Source organism: Taudactylus pleione, unplaced genomic scaffold (genome assembly GCF_031769625.1).
Source record: "Taudactylus pleione unplaced genomic scaffold, aTauple2 ptg000053l, whole genome shotgun sequence".
NCBI lineage: Eukaryota > Metazoa > Chordata > Amphibia > Anura > Myobatrachidae > Taudactylus > Taudactylus pleione.
This window is the reverse complement of record NW_028284455.1, coordinates 10,938,346-10,962,500: the sequence shown is the minus strand read 5'-3', so window position 1 is coordinate 10,962,500 and position 24,155 is coordinate 10,938,346. Positions and strand designations below refer to the sequence as shown.

At 40.1% G+C, this 24,155-nt stretch overlaps 1 protein-coding gene across 4 annotated transcripts in view; it reads left to right on the top strand.

Annotated features, from left to right (window-relative positions):
- The window catches only part of TBC1D5 (TBC1 domain family member 5), a 728,182-nt gene that overhangs the window by 611,719 nt on the left and 92,308 nt on the right, over positions 1 to 24,155 (top strand). For all 4 annotated transcript variants that reach the window (XM_088463373.1, XM_088463358.1, XM_088463381.1 and 1 more), the window contains one exon: positions 10,536 to 10,699. In XM_088463373.1, coding sequence (XP_088319499.1) covers positions 10,536 to 10,699 — 164 coding nt within the window. The remainder of the gene's footprint in view (positions 1 to 10,535; positions 10,700 to 24,155) is intronic.

Below are 24,155 nucleotides of genomic sequence, written 5' to 3'. Positions count from 1 at the left end.
TATCTTCAAAATGGGAAAACACCTGGATGAGAGTTTAAATCGTGAGAGTTATTTGAGTCTGAAAAACATGCGAGTTTGCCTGTTCTCGGACTCTATTACATTGGCTGAGTTTAATAAGTATTAACAATCAAAGTTACAACCATGGTATATAGAAAGATTAGGTAAACAATGGTAATGATGCCAGACATAAAGGACGGAGAAGGGGATTAAGATCCCCAATCCACTCCCCCTTCTCCAGCCTTTATGCCTGTCATCATTACCATTGTTTACCAAATCTTTCTATATACCATGGTTGTAACTTTGATTGTTAACCTACAGTATGATTAGAGCTACTTACAGTGTATTAGTAGTACTGCTCTGTTTATGTATATTTTACTTCCATGTAACTGATAAATAAAGATTGGTCATATTTTTAAACATGGTCTCCCCACTAATTCTACCAAATATAATTAAGGGTTCGTTTTGAGCACACCTTTAGTATTCTTATTTTGGACATAACAATTTCAACGAGGCATAATTGGTTTCATACAATCTTGTATGTGTAACCTGCACCATAAGCATCAAAACTAACCGATTCTGACAGATCTACCTAGTCAGCAACATCATTTATTATTATTACACCTGCTTCCAGTAATACCATTGCACCTGTTTCGCTCTTTATGCAACTTGTGTGACATTTAGAACTAACGACCGTAAATCATCATTTTCATTGTTATACATACTGCCATTACGTACAGACATAAAGCGGTTACAGAGCGCATTTATCTGTCTACTTAATTTTTTGGTTACTTGTAGAAGGCCAGACACCCTTCTCTATAAGTGCAGCCCACCCCGCCCATTCACACAAGTCTAGTGCGCAATTATTCTATTCTACCTGTTCATAAGTATTACGCTGCCAATACACGGTGCGATATGCACCTTGCTATGCGACTTGTGATCTGACAGACGACATTACGGGCGGTCCCCACACACGGAGCGATCGGATGGCTGTCACCCCCCTCCCCTACCCGCATAAAGCTGCATGGGATTGTACATCGCATCCCCAGATCACGGGAACATGCAGTAAGATCTGGAGGTGCGATGTACGGCCCCACGGGAGCGCACACTGGCCAATATCATGCTGACACGAGGGACGATATATCAGCGATAGCGTACCAATCCATCGGATCGGCTGCTATATCGCACAGTGTAGGGGCACCTTTAGAGTTTATTCTCACATTTTCTAAACTCTGTCTCACCCTACTACATTTTGCCCAATATGCCAAAGCTGGTCGGTAACATGCCTTAGGATAAGAACTAGAAGCCAGTAGGATAGGAAGTCTGTTATTAAAAACTATTTTCAATTTATCTGTATTTGCACTTTTCATACAGCTTTGCTTTTCAGACAATTGAGTAATAGTCAGGCAGACCACTTTCCTCCTGCTACTCCTGGATTGCGTTTTATAAAAAAAAATATATATATATATGTTTGTCTATTTTGATACCTATCATATGGATGGATTGTACTCATTAAGTATATGTCAGCACATGGAGTAATCATGTTTTAAACAGAAGCAGCTGGTTTGGATGAATTATGTGAAAATGTAATTATGACATTTGAAGGACTTTGTCGCCATACAATATATCTCTGTGGATAATTGTGAAAAGACATCTTCAGATAGAATAATCAGCTTTAAATGCATTGAATTAAGTGCTAAAGGACACTATCCACAATATCTGATAACAGTATGTGATGACAGAATATTGTGATAAAGCCATATGCTCTTAGCCTCTGAATAATGTTTGGGGTATAATACAGAATTCATTTATAATCAAGCTTTCTTGTAGAATTGTATGTCCTTACAAAGCTAGGGACCCTGTCACTCTCCTATTTTGTGCAGTTTATCTATTCCTAGTTTGGTTCGTTTAAGAATTGTTTTGAAGATAAATCCCATATTGCTACATATTTACTTTGACAGTCAGTACCACTATTTTCACCATGTACAGATGGAGTACAGTTTATTACATTGTATGCCATGCTAATCAGATATCTGTCACAAAACAAAATGGATTGTCCATTTAATACAGTGTACAATTTACTGTAATAAACTCTGTCTTATCATAGAATAGTCTCTTATACCTCTTTTACACCGGAGCTAAAACCCGGGTTATTGCAGGGTTAACCCTCCCTGGTGTAAAAGGTGAGAGGATTGGATCGCCGGGTCGAGTGACCCAGCAATCCAACCCAGGTAACTAGCAGGGTTTAACTCGGGCAGCAGCCCGTTAAACTCTGCAGTGAGAACAGCGCACTGCGGGTCACGATGACCTGGAGTGCGCTGCTAGCCGGCCCATTGGTCCGGCTTCAGTTGCGCTTGGAGATGACATCTCCAAGCGTCCACTTTCACGCCGGGAAAGCCGGGTCTATGCAGACCCGACTCCGGTTGTTTTTGATTGATTTTAAATCGATCTAACTTGATGTTATGTTTCTGGCGCTAAATCAAAAATTGTCTGTTAGTAAACGTGCTACAGTATTTAGCCCCAGAAACACAACATCAATTTAGATGGATTTAAATTAAAATCAATCAAAATCAATTAAAATTAACCTTTATTAATGGGGTCTATTTATTAAGGCTTGGATGGAGATAAAGTGAATGGAGATAAAATACCATCCAATCAGCTCCTATCTCCGTTCACTTTATCTCTGTCAAAGGCTTAGTAAATAGACCCCTATACCCCCTAGTATCTAGTTTTACATTGCTTAATCTATTATCTTTTTTTTCTAGTTACTATTGTTATTCAGTTGAGATAGAGATTGTGATTAGAAGAGAAATAATCAAAAGTCACTGCTTTTATTATAAACTAGACATGTTTGCAGTGATTTGAGATTCATATATTCATCAGTATGTTTTCTATCCACAAGGGGGCAGTATTGCTTGAAAAAGAGTAGAAAACAGGGCAGGAAAGAGGATGTATTATTTCATGGTTATAAAACAGTAACTGCATTAAATCTGGTTTAAGTGCCTAACAATACAATTGCAGAAACAAAAGACAGGCCAATAAGCAGACATAAGTGTCTTTAATAATAACAATTCATAATGAAAGATAAGACTTTGAAATGCTGTTCTGTGTTTGAGCGACAGTCTTTTAATTTTTTTTAACCAAATAGGTGACATTATCAGGAAAGGTTACATATTACTGTTTATTCATACTGGAAAAATAGCTAGCAGCTTACTGTGCTATGGTTTATTGACATTGTCTAGGCACCCTTTGACGATTGACAAAGATTAAACATTTTCCACAGTAGGATTGTTAATGCCTCTTTTATTTAAGTATAATTTTCTATGAATATTAGGTCACGTGCAGTTGTTTAATTTGGAATAATGGCTGAAATTTTACTTTAGTTCAGCTGATAAGCTATGTGGTTATTCCTATTAATGTTAAGAGGAGCACGTAAAAATTAACCACTTAACTGACTATTTTTTCCCTGCAAAACCAGTCAGAATTTTTTTTTTTTATTTAATATAGTTTTAAAAAGTATTTTTCAAAATGTATTTAAATATTTTATTTTAAAAAGAAAATTTGTCTAGGGGGTTTACTGCACCACCCCGTGTCCATAGGCCCCCCATTATAAAATCACTTTCCACCCACCATTGGCAATAGACCCCCCTAGTAGTCAAAAATCCTAATAACCGTACCCCCCACACACACCCCTTAGAAGTAAAAGAATCCTTGTTTTATAAATCAACCCCACCTGTAAAAACTGTTCTTCCTCCCATTAATTTTTTTACATTATTTTAGCCTCTCCACTGCCTCAAAGAGTTATATTAATTTATTTAGAGACTCCCTACTGATAACAACTCCTGCCTCCCCCACGTGCATAGCGCAGCGGAGCGTGTGTCAAGGAGGACTGATGATCTATAGATTGTAAGCTTGCGAGCAGGGCCTTCCTACCTATATATCTATCTGTTATTACCCAGTTTTGTTCTATTAATATTTCCAATTGTAAAGCGCAGCGAAATATGCTGCGCTATATAAGAAACTGTTAATAAATAAATGATCCATCCCCCCTGCTGCAGCTGATCTCAGAGATCAGCCAAATAGTGCTTGATATGAAAGTAAGTTACCCTCCTCGCACTATGATCCCCGACGTGCGCTTCCAAGAGAGAACTGTAGCTTTTTTTCTGTGGATTGGAATATTCCCCTAGTTACAGTATGAGGATTAAATATTATTTTTTTATGAAAAGGACTATAAAATTTACATTGATCATTGCATTGTAACATCCTAAAGATGTGTCCACATACATCTAGCCTCCTTGCGTATTAAACAGCCGTTCTAGGCGCGCCATACCGTGGCGTGACCCGGTAGCACTGAGCTTCTTTTTGTGCGACTTTATACTTTCAAATGCATCTTATTCGCACAGCGTCGTGAATAGAACGCACAAGCAGCTTCTGTATGCGACTGCGGGTGTACTGTATCTGCATGCAGAATGCTACGGTACAGTGTTTTGTCACAGATGCTGACACTGTAATGTAGCATTTTGCATGCACATACACACACAGAACATAGACATGCCGCATATCATTTTATGCATCAGAAGTTGCTTGTCCCCACTGTTGTGCGAATAAGACACATTTGAAGGTAAAAATGTGCACGAAAAGACGATCAGTGCTACCCAGTCACACTGCACTAATCATACTTGCCTACCCTCCCGATTCGACCAGGAGCCTCCCAAAAATTGGGAGCCGCTCCCGGCCCCCAGGGAAGGCAGGCAAGCCTCCCGGCGACCCCCCCCCCTCCCGCGTTGACAAGAGAAGCCCACGCAGCGGGGGGGGGGGAGAGGGGGCGCGGTGACAAGGTAATCTCGGCATTGTGTAGGGGATGGGGCCAAAATGACGTGATCGCGTGGCCACGTCCCCGCTCCGCCCACAAATACCGGTAATCTGTCCGGCATCGCACCCTTGTGCTAGCCATGCCCCCCTGCTACGCCAATCTGGCTGCTCCCTCCCGGAAAGGGCAGCCAGAATATCGCCAACCCTGGCAATCATGTGTTATGTGTAACGCAACATGTAGCTCACGAATAGATGTATGTAGACTGTACATCTGTATATACAGTACATTAGTACACAAACACATACATTTACAAAGCCTGCAGAGAGCCTAAAGTGGATGAAAGGATCACGAGTTGTATTATGCATCATATTCCCCTTTACCAGCTGAGCTGCCAGTTCATGGATCTTTAGACATGGTAGATTGCAGACACAGCAGACAGCTGATCCTTGTGTTCAGTAACTGTTTTTATGTCTGTGTTGGCCATTAAGCCAGGAAACAAAGTACAGGCATAATACTGAGAGACTCTGTTTTGTCACTTTTAAGCTGACTAAATCTCTTTCTGGGGGGGACACCCCACACCCTGTGACCCATGGTAGCTTCTAATTTTAGACAAACAGTGCTTAATATTTGATCGTACTGAAGAAAAAGTTTGCTGAATTTTTAGCCGCATTGTCAGTCTTCTTTATAGACAGCAATGTTGATTAGTCTTCAAACTCTTTGCTACTCTTTCACTAATATGATGATACTTTTCCACCAATATTATTTGGATAATATGCTACTGTCAGACATCGGGGTCTGGGTCCCAGTTACAGGGTGGGTGGTGTAATCTTACTGCCATCTGTGGGCCTGATTCAGCTTGGATCGCACTTGCTAACTTCTGTGCAATTCTATATGCAGGTCTTAGGTGAATATATGCAAATGCTGCATTCACAATGCCGTCGCACGGCTAACATACGCCCTCTGCCTACGCTCACATTCATTACAGCGCCCAAACCAGGCCAAATATCAAACACATCGAAGGACATCGAACCCACACCCAGCATTGCGGCAGGTCAGAACTTACTTAAAAATTGCTAACTTTCCAGGTCACGTGGAAAGCTCAGGCTAATTTATGCACACCCATGCAATGGCATTCAAATGCACAGACACGCCTGCGTTTCCCCTACCTCCCCCCTGTCACCACCCCCAAATGCTCTCTGCCTGTCAATTAATCTGCTAATGCTCTGCTAACACATGCGCAGTACGCAACAATCGTCCGATAGCGTACACATTAGCAACTGCGATCCAAGCTGAATCAGGCCCTGTTTCCCAACTGCTCGCCTGCGGCATCACTGAGACCTGTGAACAGTCATCTGTAAATGTGTAGATGTAGATGGGTGCTGCCATCTTGAACAGTATCACATGATCCGCTCTGACAAACCAGTCTCCAGCAACTCCTGTCATATGATTGATCCAGCCTGCCAGTTCTAGGGTAGCCTATTTAAACCAGGAACTGCTGACTAATTGTCAGAACAACATGTCTCTCTCTGAGGATTAGTAACCTGGCTGCTGGTTCAGTATTGTGCTCCATTGCTATCCAGAAAACCTGTCCCAGCATTGCCTCACAGCATTCTACTCCACTGCTATGTGGAAAACCTATTCCTGTATTGCTTCATAACATTCTGCTCCAGCGCTATCCAGAAAACCTGCTCCTGTATTGCTTCACAGTATTTTGTTCAGAATGTAGTCAGTATCCTGACAGTCAGGATGCTGACGGTCAAAATACAGACAGCGGCATTCCAACTGTCAGAATACCGACATATTGCGGTTGTAAGGGTTAGGCGGAAGTCAATGCAATGTAATAGGCGAAAAAGTTTTGCCTTTGAATACCAGGCGGAAAAAAGTGCAGAATTGGGGTTTTGGGGTGCAACGTTGCGGGAACCCCCGTGCAGCCTTCAGACAGTTCCCCAAAGGTAAACTGTGTCAAAAAAAAAAAAACACTTAAGGACACCCAAAACAATCACTTTGAATTTGGGGGAGAAAAAATAAATATTGGGGGACAAAGTTAAACACTAGCGAACTTGCCTCTGGGGGGTTCCCCAAGTATACCCCAAGTGTTTTTTGATTGCAGCAGGTGGATTTTTCATGATTTTTTCAACTTAACTTTAGCAACTTTTAAATATGCTGACCCCCATTTTCAAGTACCCCAAATTTGCTGGGATAAGTTATTTCCTGGAAAAAATACTCCTGAATACTATTTTGCACCACGTATAGAAAATGCTATTTAGCAGCTATTGAGCCCATTTAAAAACACCAAATACCTTCAGCAAGCCAAATCAGGGGTAACCATAGCTAACCCCCATGTCAGAGCATCTTTTGGGGGGTGTCAGGCTGATTTCCCCAAATCTGACAGTACTTTCTGCTTGTTCAAGTTTCGCCGGGTCCCGTTTTTGCGTACTTCCATATTGAATACGGGGTAAAGCGGGGACGGCCGCAATACTTTTCCGCCTACAAAAGACGCGATGTAGGCGAAAAGTCTGGGAGGCGAAAAAGCTCTAATTGAATACGGCTCTAAGTCTGAGGAACCCATGCAAATAGGTCATTCTCATCTCACCACTGAGGAATGAGAGAGATGCTTCCGAGAAAACCTATTGTCTCTATTGTGCCTGTCCTGGCCATATGCTTGGGTTGTGTCTCAAAAAGTCAGGAGACGCCCGCTGGATGTGCTGCACCATTACTAAACGTTGCCTAAGTTAGACGGCCCACGTTTTGCCACTCCAATTGTAAAGAACTGTAATTGTTAGATGTGTGCAGTTTTGGAAATATGCTAGGCTAACTGGTGTAGTACTCAGCCAGCATCAGCTCCTATGTATGTGTCTGTCTCTCACCGTGAGCCTCTCTGTCAGTGTATCATTGTGAATCTTTATCCATGTGACTCTATTTCTTAAATATTTTATTTTTAATTCCCAGTAATGTATGATGTTATATATTATATGTATTACAAGCTAGGTTGGAGAAATTAGAGGGCACTGTAATAGTGATCAGCTAGTGGTCTTGTGCATTTATTTGGTCACTGAACTCCTTTGTGACTTCTAATGTAATTATAATCATTATAATGTAAAGTAACAAATACGAACATTGGGCCTGATTCAGAGCTGGACGCAATTAGCGCTCGCTCGTCCAGAAAATAGGGGTGGCTATTCAAATGAACCGTTCGCTCTTTGCGGTCTGTTCACGCCTCTAGGTCTGAACGAGCGAACAAAACTTGCGGTCGTTTTTTGGAAAAATACGCCCCCTGGCAGCTCGCATCCTACATCATGTCCGCTATTTATTAGATTAATCGAGTTCATCGACCAGGGTATGAGCTGCTCGCTATTCTTGTGGTTGGTTTTTGCTACCACAATTTTGCGAGCAGTTCTGGCTATAAAATAACCCAGTGACGTGGTCAATGACGCTGCTGTTTTAATTATGCACACCCATAAAACGCCCGTTTTGACCTTTAGGCACGCCTGCGTTCTGATCTCCACTCCCCGTTTTCAAGCACCTTCCCCTGTTACCACCCACATACGCCTCTTTCTGTCACTTAAATTTTCAGGCATTCGCTATTTTGCGAGCACATGCATTTCGACCGCACTGACTGGTTCGCGCATGCGTATTACGATCTGTACGCATGCGCAGTTGGGCAAACATCGCTCGGAGCGAACGAGCGGCCGCTTACGAGCGGCTCTGAATCAGGCCCATTATCCCATATATTGTTCTTTATCACTCCATAGATAAATCATATGGGTAAACTATAATGAAGACCTATGAAGAACACATTTTTTTAATTAGTAATTTATCCCTGTCACAATCACCATTATTTATTGCGTTGCAGGCAGCAATTCATTAATGTCGGGTCCAAACCTGAAATTCCTTTATGTAAAACAGTAAATTATACACAGTCACCATTAGTTTATGCTTTTGCTGACAACTAGACATTTATTTGCTGTGACTGAGTAAGTATATTTATTGTTATTCAAGTGTTTTCCACGAGGCATACAGTAGGGAAAGAATCAAAGTTGTATTTAAAAGTAACCAACAAAGTAAAAAAAAGAAAAAAACTCATCTACTTTTCTTTAATACACAGCCCTTTATATATAAAAATATAGCGATGTGCTTAGAGTAAGGTCTCTATTTAGTGTACATTCTGAAAATAAGCTCAGATTAATTAGCAAGCGATATTCTTGTTATCACCCGTTACTAATCCTAAATTGTGCTCCAACCAATCAGCTCCTAACTGTCATTTTTTAAACACATGACAGTTAAGAGCAAACTGGACAATAGTTTACAATATACCACTAGCTTTTGCTGCCTATCTCCAAACTATTTTCACTGTATTTAACTGAAAGTTGATACCGGGACAGACCTCGCGTTAAAGATCTGTCCCGTCGAAGCTCCTGGAGATCAGCCTCACGATAGTCTCCAGTGTGCATGCGCAACCTTCTACAGCGCTTCTGCTTTCGTTTTTATTTGCCAACGTTTGTAGTGTACCTGTCACTATGGGTGCCCTCCGTCTGCCTCCTTTTCCCTATACTGTGTGTGTATGTATGTATATATGTATATATGTATATATAATATATATATATAGATAGATAGAAATATATATATACAGTATATTTGTAGTTACCTGTATATAGGAGGAAGTTTCTGGCACTCTGACTGTGTTTCAATACATACTTGCTCCGGTGCCTTTCTTGGATAGCTTAATCCAATGTAAAGTACAGAGGGAATGATGTATGCTGACGAAATGTTGAATAAAGATACACTTTGCAAAGAAAGATATTGAATGCTGCCATTCCCTCTGTACATTATATATATACACAAGGGCGTATCTATAATGGGTACAGGATAAGCATGGCATATGGGTCCAAGGGGGCCCACACCACACACCCTGCACCCATATTTTAAATACCTCTCCGGAGTCCCACGTCGGCGATGCCAGCGTGCGCAGTAAGTAAATCACCGGGAAAATGGCTGCCGCACCATATTCCCAGAGGCCTGCAAATGTGCCGTAGACTCTGAGCACAGACTAATGTCCAGAGTCTGCTGTTGCGGTGCTGCGCTCAGTGCTCTGCCGGCTGCTGGAAAGAGAGGAGGGGGCCCGGACAAAGACCGCGCACAGGCCCCTTCCTCTCTTTATACGCCCGAGTGTGTGTGTGTGTGTGTGTATATATATATATATATATATATATATATTTATATACACACACACCCAGTAAAGGGATGAGGAGGAGGGTGGAGGGCACCCATGGTCACAGGTCCGCTACAAGAGTTGGCATATTGTTCCTTGTTAATAGTGCAGCACCCATAGTGAGGGGGTGCACAGGAGCCTACGGTAGCAGAGTCATAGATTGATGATTTGCTTTATAAGTAAGCATGTTTATTTTACTGTGTATATCCCTCTTTGTAACATCAAACCATGTCATTGTTCTGGAAGATGGCACAGTGTGGCATGTGTTGGATGTATCACTGCTAGTGCTGACTATCAGTAAGCATTTATCAAAGCAGTTTCATCCTAACTTTTCACCATTTAGCTATGATGTTTAATCATCAAGGTAAATACCATACTGAGTGTGATCATTAATGGATCTGAAATGTGCACCTAATTTCCTTAGCATTTGTGTAGCACTAATTTCTCCCCCCAAAGCAAAACATATGCTGAGCTGAAGCTATTCTAAGATTGCGTTTTCTGTGTATTTCATTCCAGGCCAAGGCTCCAAGAACATGACTTCATCTCCCAGCATTGAGAGTTTGCCTGGAAGCCATGACCACACAGATTCCCCCCCTCTGTCAGCGGGGAAGAAAGATTCCTTTTTCAGCAACATCTCCCGTTCTCGGTCTCTCAGCAAATCCCAAGGAAAACGGGAATCTGTAAGTTCTTATTGATGACAGGTGTTCAAAATATGACAGGAAAGTGGAGAGAATTATTATTATTATTATCCTTTGTTTAAATGGTGCCACAAAGGTTCCGCAGCACCTAACAAAGTACATTAACAGTTGAGCAGAACAAGAGAACAGTGACTTACAGTACAAGACAATGCAGGACAAGTACTGTACATGGTATATAAATATTGATGCAACAGTGGTCATAACACTCAAGTCGTGTGGTGGCAGAAGTCATGGGTTAGGTTCCGTAAGTAATAGTAAGGGTAGTAGGGGGAGGAGGGCCCTGCTCATTAGAGCAGGGGTTAGGGAACTTTTTTACCTTTTACCCCAAAATATGTTTAGATACGCCGACGTTACACCCTTGATTTGAAAAGAAGGAAATCATATAGTAGTGCCCCCATAGTTATGCCCCTGTAGTAGTGCCCCCATATAATGCCCCTGTAGTAGTGCCCCCATATAATGCCCATGTAGTAGTGCCCCCATATAGGGCCCCTGTAGTAGTGCCCCCATATAGTGCACCCATATATTGCCCCTGTAGTAGTGCCCCCATATAGTGCCCCTGTAGTACTGCCCCTGTAGTAGTGCCCCCATATAATGCCCCTGTAGTGCCGCTTGTACAAAAAAAAAAAAAAAACACTTCTCTTAATCCCCGCTCCTGCATCCGCTGTTGCCCAGCTGCTCCTCGGAACTATGGGAGAAATGTCAAGACATCTCTCCCATAGTGTGCATGGAGAGAGGCGGAAGCTGGAGTTCAGAAGAGAACTCCAGCCTCCGCCTAACGCGGTGCTGCAGGGAAGGAGCCGGGTGTCCGCTGGTAATAACATCTCAGCGGGCGTCCAGCTTAGAGCCTCCCTGCGGCACAGCCGGCATGCATAGGAATCATTCTATATTATAGAATGATTCATATGCATGCCCGGCTGTCCGTCCATTACCCCCAAGAATTTAATTTTTACCCCATGTGGGGTAATTAACCCCTGTTCCACCACTGCATCAGAGCTTACATTCTAAACAGTAGGGGCAGACAGGCGGAGGTGACACAAATTGGGTACATAGTGAGCATGGGACAGAGGGCCTGATTCAGACCCGTTCGCAAGGCTGTGTTCGCACATAGCCTGCCGATGTTTGTAATCTGCGCATGCATACAAGACGCAGTGCGTGTGCGCGAAGTAGTCCATGCGATCGGGAACCGTTTGCACCCTGTAAACCGATGCTTCGCAAGCATGAACTCACAGTGCTTGCGGTAGGGTTATGGTCAGTGCATGGGTCCGATGTTTTGATGTTACCGATTGTTTAATACACTTTCTGGAGATGACGTATGTTACTAAGGGAAAGTGGGTGTCTTGTGTCAGGCTGGTGGGTGTCTAAATACATACCGCGATCGCACGGCAAGACATAGTGGGCATGCTAATGTCTTGCTAGTGATTGCGGTATTTGCATACTTTGGCTGCTGACGGCTGCGTGTGAACGCATCCTAGCGACCGGGTCTGAATCAGGCCCAGAGTGTTAGGATGTGAGATGGAAGGCTTTGATGAAGAATTGGGTCTTGAGATCCATATTGAAGTTTGCAGAAAGATGGAGAGTCTGACAGGGAGAGGTAGAGAATTCCAGAGGTAGGGCGCATAGCACTTATGCACTTCCTTATCATTTATTATTTTTATTATTATTATTATATATGGTGTCAACATATGTATTGTTCAGAGCAATACAGTCAGATAATCCTTATTCATTTATAGCAATTGCTTAAACAGTGGAGCTTACATTCTATTTTTCTTCTCATAGTCACAGGAACATTTGCACGCTAGGGACAATTCAGTCTGAATTCTATTAGCACATGTAAAGGAAACCCATACAGATAATAGCATTGCACTTTGTTGCGCAATGTTTTTAAACTAACATTTAGGGCTCATATATATTCTTGATAGAAATGCACTATTAAATAAATGTTTCTAATTTTCCTACGATATGATGTGATGTACAGTAAATGAATCCAAATTTCAATCATAACTGATTGAATCAAGGTGCTAGATAAACAGGTGGAGGTTAACAATACAAAATATACTTAAAAAATAGAGGTAAATTATATATTCAGAATATTTAATTTGCAGTCAATCCAGAAGGTACATTTTATTCTAGGTTCAAATGCAAATGTTAATATAACAATGCAGTGGAAACAGGGATACAGGGAATGCATTGACATGTGCTATTTGTTATGGACTTTTAATTAATGCTTCCCCTGCAGTGAGAACTACAGTACTATTGATCTTAATGTAACTGACACTCATGTGTGGGCATCATGTATAATACATTCACATGTTCACAAACCTTTATAATACATTAAAGAGGAGCAGGAATTCTGCACTGCTATTTATAGACAGTAGATGGCAACATAGAGCTCTTGTCTGCATATAACTATGGATTATAGACTTCATCATTGCAGTTCAGATTAGAATATAGAATCATCAGAGGTGTTTTAACCATACCTTGGACTCTGGATAATACTCATAGGGGTCTTACCTGACAATGGGTATTATGTGACATATAATCACATATACTCTGCATGACATCCTGCTGTATAATTAATACTAGAGATGAGCAGTTAGGTTTTGGCTCGGATCTTCCTGCCAAGTTCGGATCTCAGAACGAGGCAAAACGTCTGTGCCGAGATGTCTGTGAAAGATGACGTTTTTTTACCTCGTCCTGAGATCTGAACTTGCCGGGAAGATCTCAGCCAAAACTGCTCATCTTTAGTTAAAACCAAACTAACTAACTAACTAAGCCGTCTCACTGATAAGATAGGATGTCTGGAACCTCCTGAGCTCCTGTAAGGGTCTAGTCATTTCTCTTGCATCTAATTAACAGCAGATCTGTCCCCAGGTCATTTAACTTTAACTTTTTTTTTTTTACTTTATACAAAGGCATTAGGGGCCATATTCAATTCCAGGCAAAATGACCCGTACTTTTCGCATGCAGTACTTTTCGATCACTTCGATGGTTTTCAATGTTGAAAAAAATTGCGCGCGCACCCGATTTCTGCCGTATTCAATTAGAAATCGGCGAAAACGGGAGCCGGTAAAACTGTAATATGCAAAATGTACTGTCAGATTTGGGGAAATCTGCCTGACACCCCCCAAAAGATAATCTGACATTGGGGATCACTATAAATCTTTGAACTTTTTCACCCCCAAAACAAAAGTAGTTTTTGGGGGTGATGTAAATACTTTTTTAAACTCTTTTTGATGCAGAATACCTTTGGGGGGCTGTCCCAAGGCTGCAGGGTGGTTCCCGCAGCTTTGCACCCCAAAACCCCAACTCTGCACTTTTTTTTCTGCTGCTCCTCATAAGTTAATCTTTTTCGCCTATTCCAATGCATTGACTTTCCGCACCGGCAAATAGTCTTTGGAATTGAATACAGGGATAAGTTTTCGCTGGCAAAATGATGTCATCCGCGATACTTTTCAGCGGAATCGGACTTATCGCGGCTAATTGAATATGGCCCTAGGTAGTAAGCAAAACACAAAAATGGGTTACCCTGAAACCCCTTTTATTTGAGAGAGAGCTTGTTATTTATCGCACTGTGCTCTCACCAGCAGTGATGTACTGTATGACATGTAGTGGTAGCCTGTCCTGGAAAGGGCATATTGTGCTGAGCTACACAGTATACAAAGAACTATGTAGTACAGCAAATAAAAATAAAAAAAACAACACTAGAGAACCTTGTGAAAAGTCTCTTCAAAAGTTCAATAAAACAAAACAATTGTTTGTGGACACAATTCTCATGGACTTTTTCCAAAGTTTGCTAAGGATGGATCTACCCAGCTACTACTATGGGATGCAAAATGTTTCACAACCTGCAGACTTTGCCATCCTGATGTGCAATAAATATTAAAACCCAAAATACACCCTCAGCACCACAAGGACACTGCAGATAAACAATATAGTATACCACCTGCTGCTATATATAAAAAAGGAAATTGCAAACCTCACAGCAGACAATCAAAAGGGAAATAATATAGCACTAGTGGAAACCAATTCAGGACGATAAAAATTTTAGGGCATTTATTCGAGTTTATTCATGATACATATCAGAAAAGAAACATAAATAAAAATAAGAGAATAAAAATTAAATGAAAAATTTGTAAGATATAAGGATATGAAATCAGGACACTAACAGTTGTATATACCGGGGTGTACAGATGAAACATATGATATCAGTCCATAGGAAGTATATCTGAAGTTTGCCAGAAAAACATGCTAGTTGGCAACAATGTCTCAGTAATTAGCAATAATGTAATACAACTGTAGCCATAAGTTTCCACTATTTATGTAACCTGGTTAGTGCAGCAGGTTTGGTATTGATTTAAGGGCCCAATAAAACACCATCTAAGAGATGAAAAAATGCAGTGTTATGCTGGTACACACTTGACGATATATAGTTCATTTGATTTATTAACTATATATTGCAAGTTCATAGGCGTGTGTGTACACCTAATATGTCTGTGAATGACATAAATTCACAAACATATCAGGTCGGCCCTGCAACACAGCCGATGCTGATATATCGAACACTTGCTGCAGGGACCGCCGACACTGACATCTCAACTGGGCGGGCAAATTTAAATGCCTGTCCAGTTGTGATGAGAGCCCAGACACATCAAGTGGCCGATTGGTTACTGTGTATAACTTACCAATCAGCCACTCAGACTGCAGATCAGTCTGCTCACCGATCCATCGCCCTAGTGTATACCCAGCATACCCAGTCTATCATACCAGTACCTTGGTGAGTTAATATTAGTCAGTTCCAGGTAAATAGAGCAGACATCAGAGCATATATTAGAAAGAAGTCATTATAAAAATGTTAGCATATTTGTATATAGACAGTTACCCATAAGGTGTCTGGTTGGCTTTCCCTCAGGCAATGAAATGGGCAGAGCACTGTTCAGAGTTAGCCGCTTTGCCAGGCAGTGCATCAATATGGAGGGCAAACAGACTGTACTCCAGTCTCCAGATTCTGTATGGGCACATCCTCCTAGTACGGAACTCACCATAACTGTGTGGCTTATCAGGGACCCTCCACATTGTTGCACAACTCGGCAATGTGATAAGTAAAGACCCATGCACTTCCTGTACAACTGGTCACATGGAAGAGTATAAAAGCCCTTCAGTAGCTGTACCTGGAAGTGACGTGAGTGAGGGCGGAAGTGGATGTTTTGTGCCCACACTTTCCAGGAAAATAAGAAATTTGGCCCCTTGTGGGCTTGATTCGCTCGCCACGCTGCGGGCACGGTGGCTCACTTCATTTGCCACAGGAATATATTCCCCCTCTATGCCCACTTGGTTGGTAGGGAATGACGATGGACACTGGCTGACGACGTCATCGTACACTAACGGAAGGGGATCTATCTCATTCCCTGGGCGCATTGGCTCAAAGTAGCTCCATGACATCACAAAACAGCACATACGCATGGGTGCTTTAGTTTTCACTATACAGTCTCTATTAGAATATATCTATCACACTCAGTATGACATACCACATGTTGCAGTGTTTCATATCCCCAGCACAAACGTGTCTACATGCTGGGCATTAGAAACGTTTGTTATGGTGGGCACGTCATAGAGAGATGGAGGCTGTCCAGTGTTGCACTTTTAATGGAGTCTTGTCAAACTTTGAAAGCAAAGACATCAGTAATTATACTCTAATATAAAAGCCAAAACCACCAGTAGGATAGGAGGGACATGTGTCCTTCTTAAAAATGTAATTGGACTTGTGGATATTAAAAGAAATACTGGTCAAGTATCAAATCAGAGACATTGGGGGAACCAATTAGCGGCAATGTTCTGTCAGGACCTTGTGTGCTAATATGATGCAGTTTACTGTTTGCTCATCAGAGATGAGAACATAAATTGCAAGGTTTTCCTACTGTAATAACCACCTAATGGAATCTCCTCCCTAATGATAGATGGATAGATAGAGAGATAGATCATGCCTTCTCCCATTACTGCGGGAAAGATCCTGGAATTGTGGAGACCTGCTGCTGGCCTGCATATGCGCTAATCCGAAGACATGGCAAAGCAACCAGAAAATGAGCTTTGCTCTCCTACACTGGGGACAATTTTATGTGTATTTAAATCAGCATACTGCTTCATTGTCTAATCAATAGAAGCAAAAACAGAATGTATGTGACGTCCATGCAATATCTTGTCTCAGTATAACAGAAGCATGGGAAAGCATTATGCACATTGTTTTAATCTATTATTTTACAATGTGGAAGTGTAAAACATGTGAGGGTGGCAGTATGCCGTGTGAGGGTGGCAGTATGCCGTGTGAGGGTGGCAGTATGCCGTGTGAGGGGAAGAGAATAGATTCCGCTGTTGCAGAGTTAGGGGGACAGTATTATAGGGCACTATTATAATATACTGGGGTGTAAGAATAGGGTGAGGGGGATTCAGCATACTGAGGTATTGGTATAGTGTGTGTGGTTTTGATATAGTGTATGGTGTGTCAGAATATTAAAGTGTCACTATAGTGTGTGTGGCTTTTTGGTTAGCTAAGCAGCATTGCAGAGACTGGGCTTTGGGCTTGTCCCTTAATAGGTGACATCCAAAAGAGATCCTTCCCCATGCACATGTAGCATTGCCTGGAAGCCCTTGTACAAGATGCATTAATTCATATTTAATTTGGATTGCAGCAGTTAAAAATATTTATTTATTTTATAAAGGAGAAGACAACAGATGTTTGTATTTTGTTGAATTGAATTTGTATTTGTGTCTGTATTTTAGATTACAAGCTACTGTAACTAGGACTTTCAAATGTATAAGCAATACTGACCAGACACTTTATTACATTATTATTTTGTGATGTTAACCTTTACTACTAACACTGTCCTGGCATGGACCAAGCGCACATGCTACTATTTTCTCGTGGTGTACACTTGGCGCACATGTTACTGATTTCTCGTGGTGTACACTTGGCGCACATGCTACTGTTTTCTCGTGGTGTACATTTGGCGCACATGCTACTGTTTTCTCGTGGTGTACACTTGGCGCACATGCTACTGTTTTCTCGTGGTGTACACTTGGCGCACATGCTACTGTTTTCTCGTGGTGTACACTTGGCGCACATGCTACTGATTTCTCGTGGTGTACACTTGGCGCACATGCTACTGTTTTCTCGTGGTGTACATTTGGCGCACATGCTACTGTTTTCTCGTGGTGTACACTTGGCGCACATGCTACTGTTTTCTCGTGGTGTACACTTGGCGCACATGCTACTGTTTTCTCGTGGTGTACACTTGGCGCACATGCTACTGATTTCTCGTGGTGTACATTTGGTGCACATGCTACTGATTTCTCGTGGTGTACACTTGGCGCACATGCTACTGTTTTCTCGTGGTGTACACTTGGCACACATGCTACTGTTTTCTCGTGGTGTACACTTGGCGCACATGCTACTGATTTCTCGTGGTGTATACTTGGCGCACATGCTACTGATTTCTCGTGGTGTACACTTGGCGCACATGCTACTGTTTTCTCGTGGTGTACACTTGGCGCACATGCTACTGTTTTCTCGTGGTGTACACTTGGCGCACATGCTACTGATTTCTCGTGGTGTACACTTGGCGCACATGCTACTGTTTTCTCGTGGTGTACACTTGGCGCACATGCTACTGATTTCTCGTGGTGTACACTTGGCGCACATGCTACTGATTTCTCATGGTGTACACTTGGCACACATGCTACTGAAGTAGAGCTGGACGCATCCTTTTCTTTACACATTTTGCGCCTATGCTTTTGACATGAGTCCCCCCAGAGTACACCATACATGTCAGGTGAGCAGACAGATATTAATGTATATTAAGGATTTTTATTACCGTTAACTAAATAGGATAAAACTAATGACTATAAAGTTTCTTTGCTTTCAGACTCACTTTAGCCTGCTCTTACATAACATACACAGTACACACAGCAATGCCCCATGTTAGGGTTATGTAACTCCTGCTCTAGTGTTTCAGATGACTTATTGCCATTTAATATACCCTGATACGATGGCAGCAGGATTAGAGAATTAGTGGCTTCTAACATTTCAGTGATTAAACGTTTGAATTAGTAGCTAAGGTGACTTATTGATGGTATATGAATTGCTAGCTGTTTCTAATCTTCAAAAAAATCAAACAAAACATAAGTCATTAGGTGAGCTTAACTAACACGCAAGGATTTCTTAACATTGCTATCTGTGATACTTTATGCTTAGATATATCCGGTGAGCTTTACATCTACGCGTGTTAGGAAATGTGTGATAATCCTAGTATAACAGCTAATGTGATTGAGAATTCCCCCAGTACTGCGGAAGTGTACCTTAGTTCCTTTGCCTGAACTTAATTAGAAGCAAGTTGGTTTAGAATGGCATATTACAGTATATTATTGTAGCTGACATAAAACAGTATTGAGTTCTAGAACAGCTAAACCTTTTATGTAATTGTTTTTTTTCCCAAAGCTAAGCACAAAACACATGAAGACACTTCTTTAATAAAGGAGCATAATGTAATACATGTGTATTACAGTGCATGGAGAGTAAGTTAAAAGGAATCGATATCATCTGTTTATGATAACATATATTAATATACTGTTTTAACCATTGTGTATGCATAAAATACTGTATATTTTATCAGCATATACCTGTTTGTTTATATCACTCACTGGTTAAAATTACCAAGAGAGTTACTGACCTCAATGTGCCTTTCTATGCTGGAAGCCGGCTCTGCTGCCAAATAGATGAATGATATTGAAGCCTTTTTCTCTTAGCCCAACCATATCTGACAACAAATCTATGGGGGCTGTGCTGTATGTCATAAGTGAACTCCTGTGTGGCCTGTCACAGGCCCAGCAATGGCCTGTTTTATCATTGTGTTCTGTGTTCCCTGGCTGTCCACTCAAAGTGACATTTCATGGTAAGTCTTTATTTTTAGATGCAGCTGTAACGGACCTGTTCATATATAGGCACCGGTATTCAGACCGTCGGCATCTCACACCCCGGGATGCCGACTACATCACAAATAAATTACCATTATTTATTGTTTTTATTAGAAAATTAGTTGTCAAAGAGAATATAATTTAATACGAGCCTGCAGGTGTTAAATTTTAGCCATTCAGAAGCAAATCTATTTTAATTGAATCAGTAAACAGTGTTTATTCCAAACTTGCTACTGGTTAAAAAATAAGCACTAAGGCTTCTGAGGTTTCTAATTGGCTGTGTAGAGAGAGAGAAAAAAGATAGACTATATCAACATACTCAGTTTCGTACACATTGATATATATATAAATATAAATATATATATATATATATATATATATATTTATTTATAGCCTCCATCCTGCTGCCTTCTGGCCAATAATAAATAAGCTATGATCCCAAAAATGCATAGATGAATATAGAAAAATACATATTACTTTAAAACAACAAAAGTGTTTCTTTTGCCAATGCCTATTTGATGTGGCTCAATATTCACTAGCGGCCCGTGACGCCACTGAGGCGCTACATTTAATGTATATGAAGCACCGATTCCTTGTCATTTCATAGATCTAATTTGCATAAATATTAAATATTGATTCAATTGTTTATGGCTGTGTGGATAACTTTAACTGGGTTATATTGTTTTGTATAGAAAGCACATTGCAGACTGTTCTACCTCATGTTTGTTCTCTTCCTTGTCATGACCTTCATCGGAGTTGAGAGCATTGCAATTCTGTATGTGCCAACCTGGTTTTTATATCTTCTTGCAGCACCCAACTTACCATTAGTCAGCAATACAGAACCACATTGCCTTGACCAGTATGCATCTTTCATGCCATTAAAAATAGACTTGCCTATTATATGAAACCCTTTTTCTGGGCCCCAGGTAGTTTCAGCTGTAATAAAACTTTTCAAACTAGATGTAAGACATCTTTTCATCAGCAACCTTGTGGACACGGCATGTCCCCCACTGCACAGAGCCAACAATGGCTCCACCTCTGTGTATGCCGCCGCCAGACACACACAAGCATGCCCAGACCATAGGCTAGTCCTGGGATGGCCAGACTTTTGGTCTACTTTAAAGGCCGAAAATATTTTACAATCTACCAAGTAGGGATATTTGTGCGCACCCTAAAAAGGGGATGAGACCTCGCAGCAAGGGGTGTGGGGACTGTCTCGCCAAAATCAAGACGGTAGGGAGATATGCTTTTTAGGGCTCTGAGCCAATAAACTAACAACATATCAGGTTAGTACTGCATCAGTAAACCAATGTCCACAGTATAAGTTAATACGCCCACTGACATCATACTCCTAGAACATCCTACATTATTCCGCATATAACATTTGGCATATTCAGATATAACATTCATCAGTTAGACATAGTTTATTCTTATGGACTCTCACTTTGCTTGGCAGTGAAAGAGAAGTAGATTCCTTTATGAGATGATCATTGTTCAGTATCTTTATATTTGGATCGTAAATTTCACTTACCCAGAATGCTAATTAAATGGTCAAGTTATTGTACCATTCTTCAGATAAACAACTTCATAGGGAGTTGCCCTTAAAGTAATCTCAACTAATTTCTTCGTTTAAATGTGTACAAAGCAGAATGGCTGTGCAAAGGCCATATGAATTTTATGAGCTGTATTCACTATAAAGCACATGTTAATATAGAATTATGTAAAATATAATGTTTCTTGTAAATTAGTTTTCCACAATTCCACCCTTATATATACACATTTTACATGTGCTATATCTTATAGATCACATTGGAATGTAAAGTTCATCAACCTCCATTTCTTGCATGTTTTCATTTTTAAAGTAGCCATCTGAATACAGCATAGGCCAAATCTATAGAATAAGAAGAATCGGAATTATGATCTCAAGAATAAACTTTGTCTGTACATAAAATATGTTTGAAAATACTTTTCTAAACCTGAAAATCAAAAACTAGGATTAATCATGACCATCAAAAATCACTTTAGAGTCTTTATCATAATGTATTCATAGAAATTCTTCTTTTATAGTATAAGCCTCATTTATGTAATTGATAATAATGGCTTCTTCATCTGTAGTATCATTGGTCAAATAATTTCGACAGTGAATTCCAAGATTTGTATAAAAAGTTAGACAATATCCTCCAGTCTGCACAATTAATCAATTATGGGCGATGTTGAAGTAACAGTTCATTCCGGAATATTTTTACTTCATGTCCAACATATCTGAATGTCTTATCATAAATAATAGATAATTTCATGTTGATTATCCAAATATCCCCAATTATCATACGTAAGGATGTTAGCAAAGGTAGTACCAACATGATGTTTCACTGAAGTATCAATCAGGGAAATTTATTTTTTATTCACTTTAACAATGTCTCTTCAAGTACGTCTGGCATCCTGCAAAAGAACTTATCACAAATTATTATGAATTATAACATAAAATTGTAGTATCAGTCTGCCTAAAGAGCAAATATCTTCTGAATTAATTGGCAATACTTTGTAAGCATACTTTCCACATAGATAATAAGGATCATTTGGTAAAAGGAAAGGAACATCAAATTCTGAATATCATGGTAGTAACTAACATTCCTAACATGTCTGAACTATATGATCTGTCTCACTATTTGTTTCACCATTGGAACTGATCACTAGCAGTGTATAATCAAATGCCTCATTGTAAAAATCTATTGCACATAATAAGCCTTCAGCTCTTTTAAAATCTTTCTTACATTGTTCAGTATAGCAAGGAACGTTAATAGTAATGATCTTATTACAATATTCGGACTCAACATTTTCTACTTGTATTGGACTAGTAAACATTCCTGCAGTTATTCAAATCTGAGGTGTAGTCTGCTTCATTTCATAAACTATCTTATTGAAACTAAATGTAATGTGTTCACTTACATATGAAAATAACACAATTACTAGCGGTTTTGTCAAGTTGTAGTTATTGGTAACCCCTTTTTTTTCTTCACAACTTTTAATTACACAATCCTCACATGTTTCTATAGTAATTATCTCAATAATTTCAACTCAACATTGGTTCTAGGACAAATTCAACAATGAGCAACATTTAATACTTTACCCATCAATGAATAATTTTGTAGAATTGGATATTCTTTTGAGTAATATCCATACACCATAGTATGCACCTTTCTTCTGGTTTAGTACAGTAATCACAAATGTACTTTTCAATCAGGTTCCTGACACCAATCATTTTCCCTGCTTAGAAAAGAGGAAGGAAAGGACTTATTAGAATAAACCCCATCATCCACACTACTGGATGTGTACTCATATCATAAACCTTTGCTCGCCCTCTCTCCAAAAAAAAAAAAGTCTCAATGTTGTAATAAACACGATTGTTTCCATTAAGTAGCTAATGAAAATTAAAAGTTTTCTTTGTCATCAATCTATATCATAGTCTATTGTAAGCAATCGTCTCCATCTTGATTGAAGAGTTCTCATAAAAGCAACACAATCTCTATATCTCAGTCTTTATATCTTAGTCTTTATATCAGCACTTGAGTCTGAGTCTTTAGGCCCCTTTAAGCTTGGATCTCTCTGACCTTTTTCAATGAGAGCCGTGGATCCAGGTGTCCTTCTTATCAACCTTTATAGCTGTATTTGTTGTTAGCATTACTTTGCCATGCCAAGGACCATCCCATTGCTCTGTAAGGGACCAGAATGCAACAAAAACTTCTCATCATACCATAGTCTCTAGGGTGCTGCACCAAATACTGGTGTTGGTTGAATATCCTGTTGAGATTCCCAAAGGTCTTCTTGTAGTTGCTTAGACAATTGTATAAAATATTGAACAGTCAAATCATGTTGCAATTTCAAATCAGTCTTTGGTTTAGTAACACATCTTCATTGTAGTCCAAGAAAACACAGTTAATAAGGAGAGAGATTGAGATGAGGCTTAGGTGTGATTCTGATACTATGAAGCACCAAAGATAGGACTTCAGACAATGCCATTCCTGTCTCCTTTGTAAGTTTAAGTAATCTATTTTTTATAACACCATTAAGTCTAATATGACGTGTAATTTTGATTCTATTGCCATCATTTCGTTTATTTTCTGAAAAACTTTTTTTTCCTGTAAAATGAGTGCCCTTGTGACTTTCAATAACACTAGATAAACTGTACCTTACATACAAATTCCTTCAAAATCTTTTTCTATGCATCTCGTAGCTGTAAATTCAGTAAACTCTGCAATATCTAAAAACATGCTAACTTTATATTTTAAAACATCCTGAAACCTTGACAAGAACATACTTGAATCCTTTTTTTTTTTACTTTGGGAACTGTATAAAATCAATTATCAGTAATACTTGGAAAATGTTTTAGTCGGTACCATTTTCTCTACATTGTTTCTCAACCAAATTACATAGCTTTCACATTAGCTCTGGCTCGAGCATACCAGTAAGATTGTAC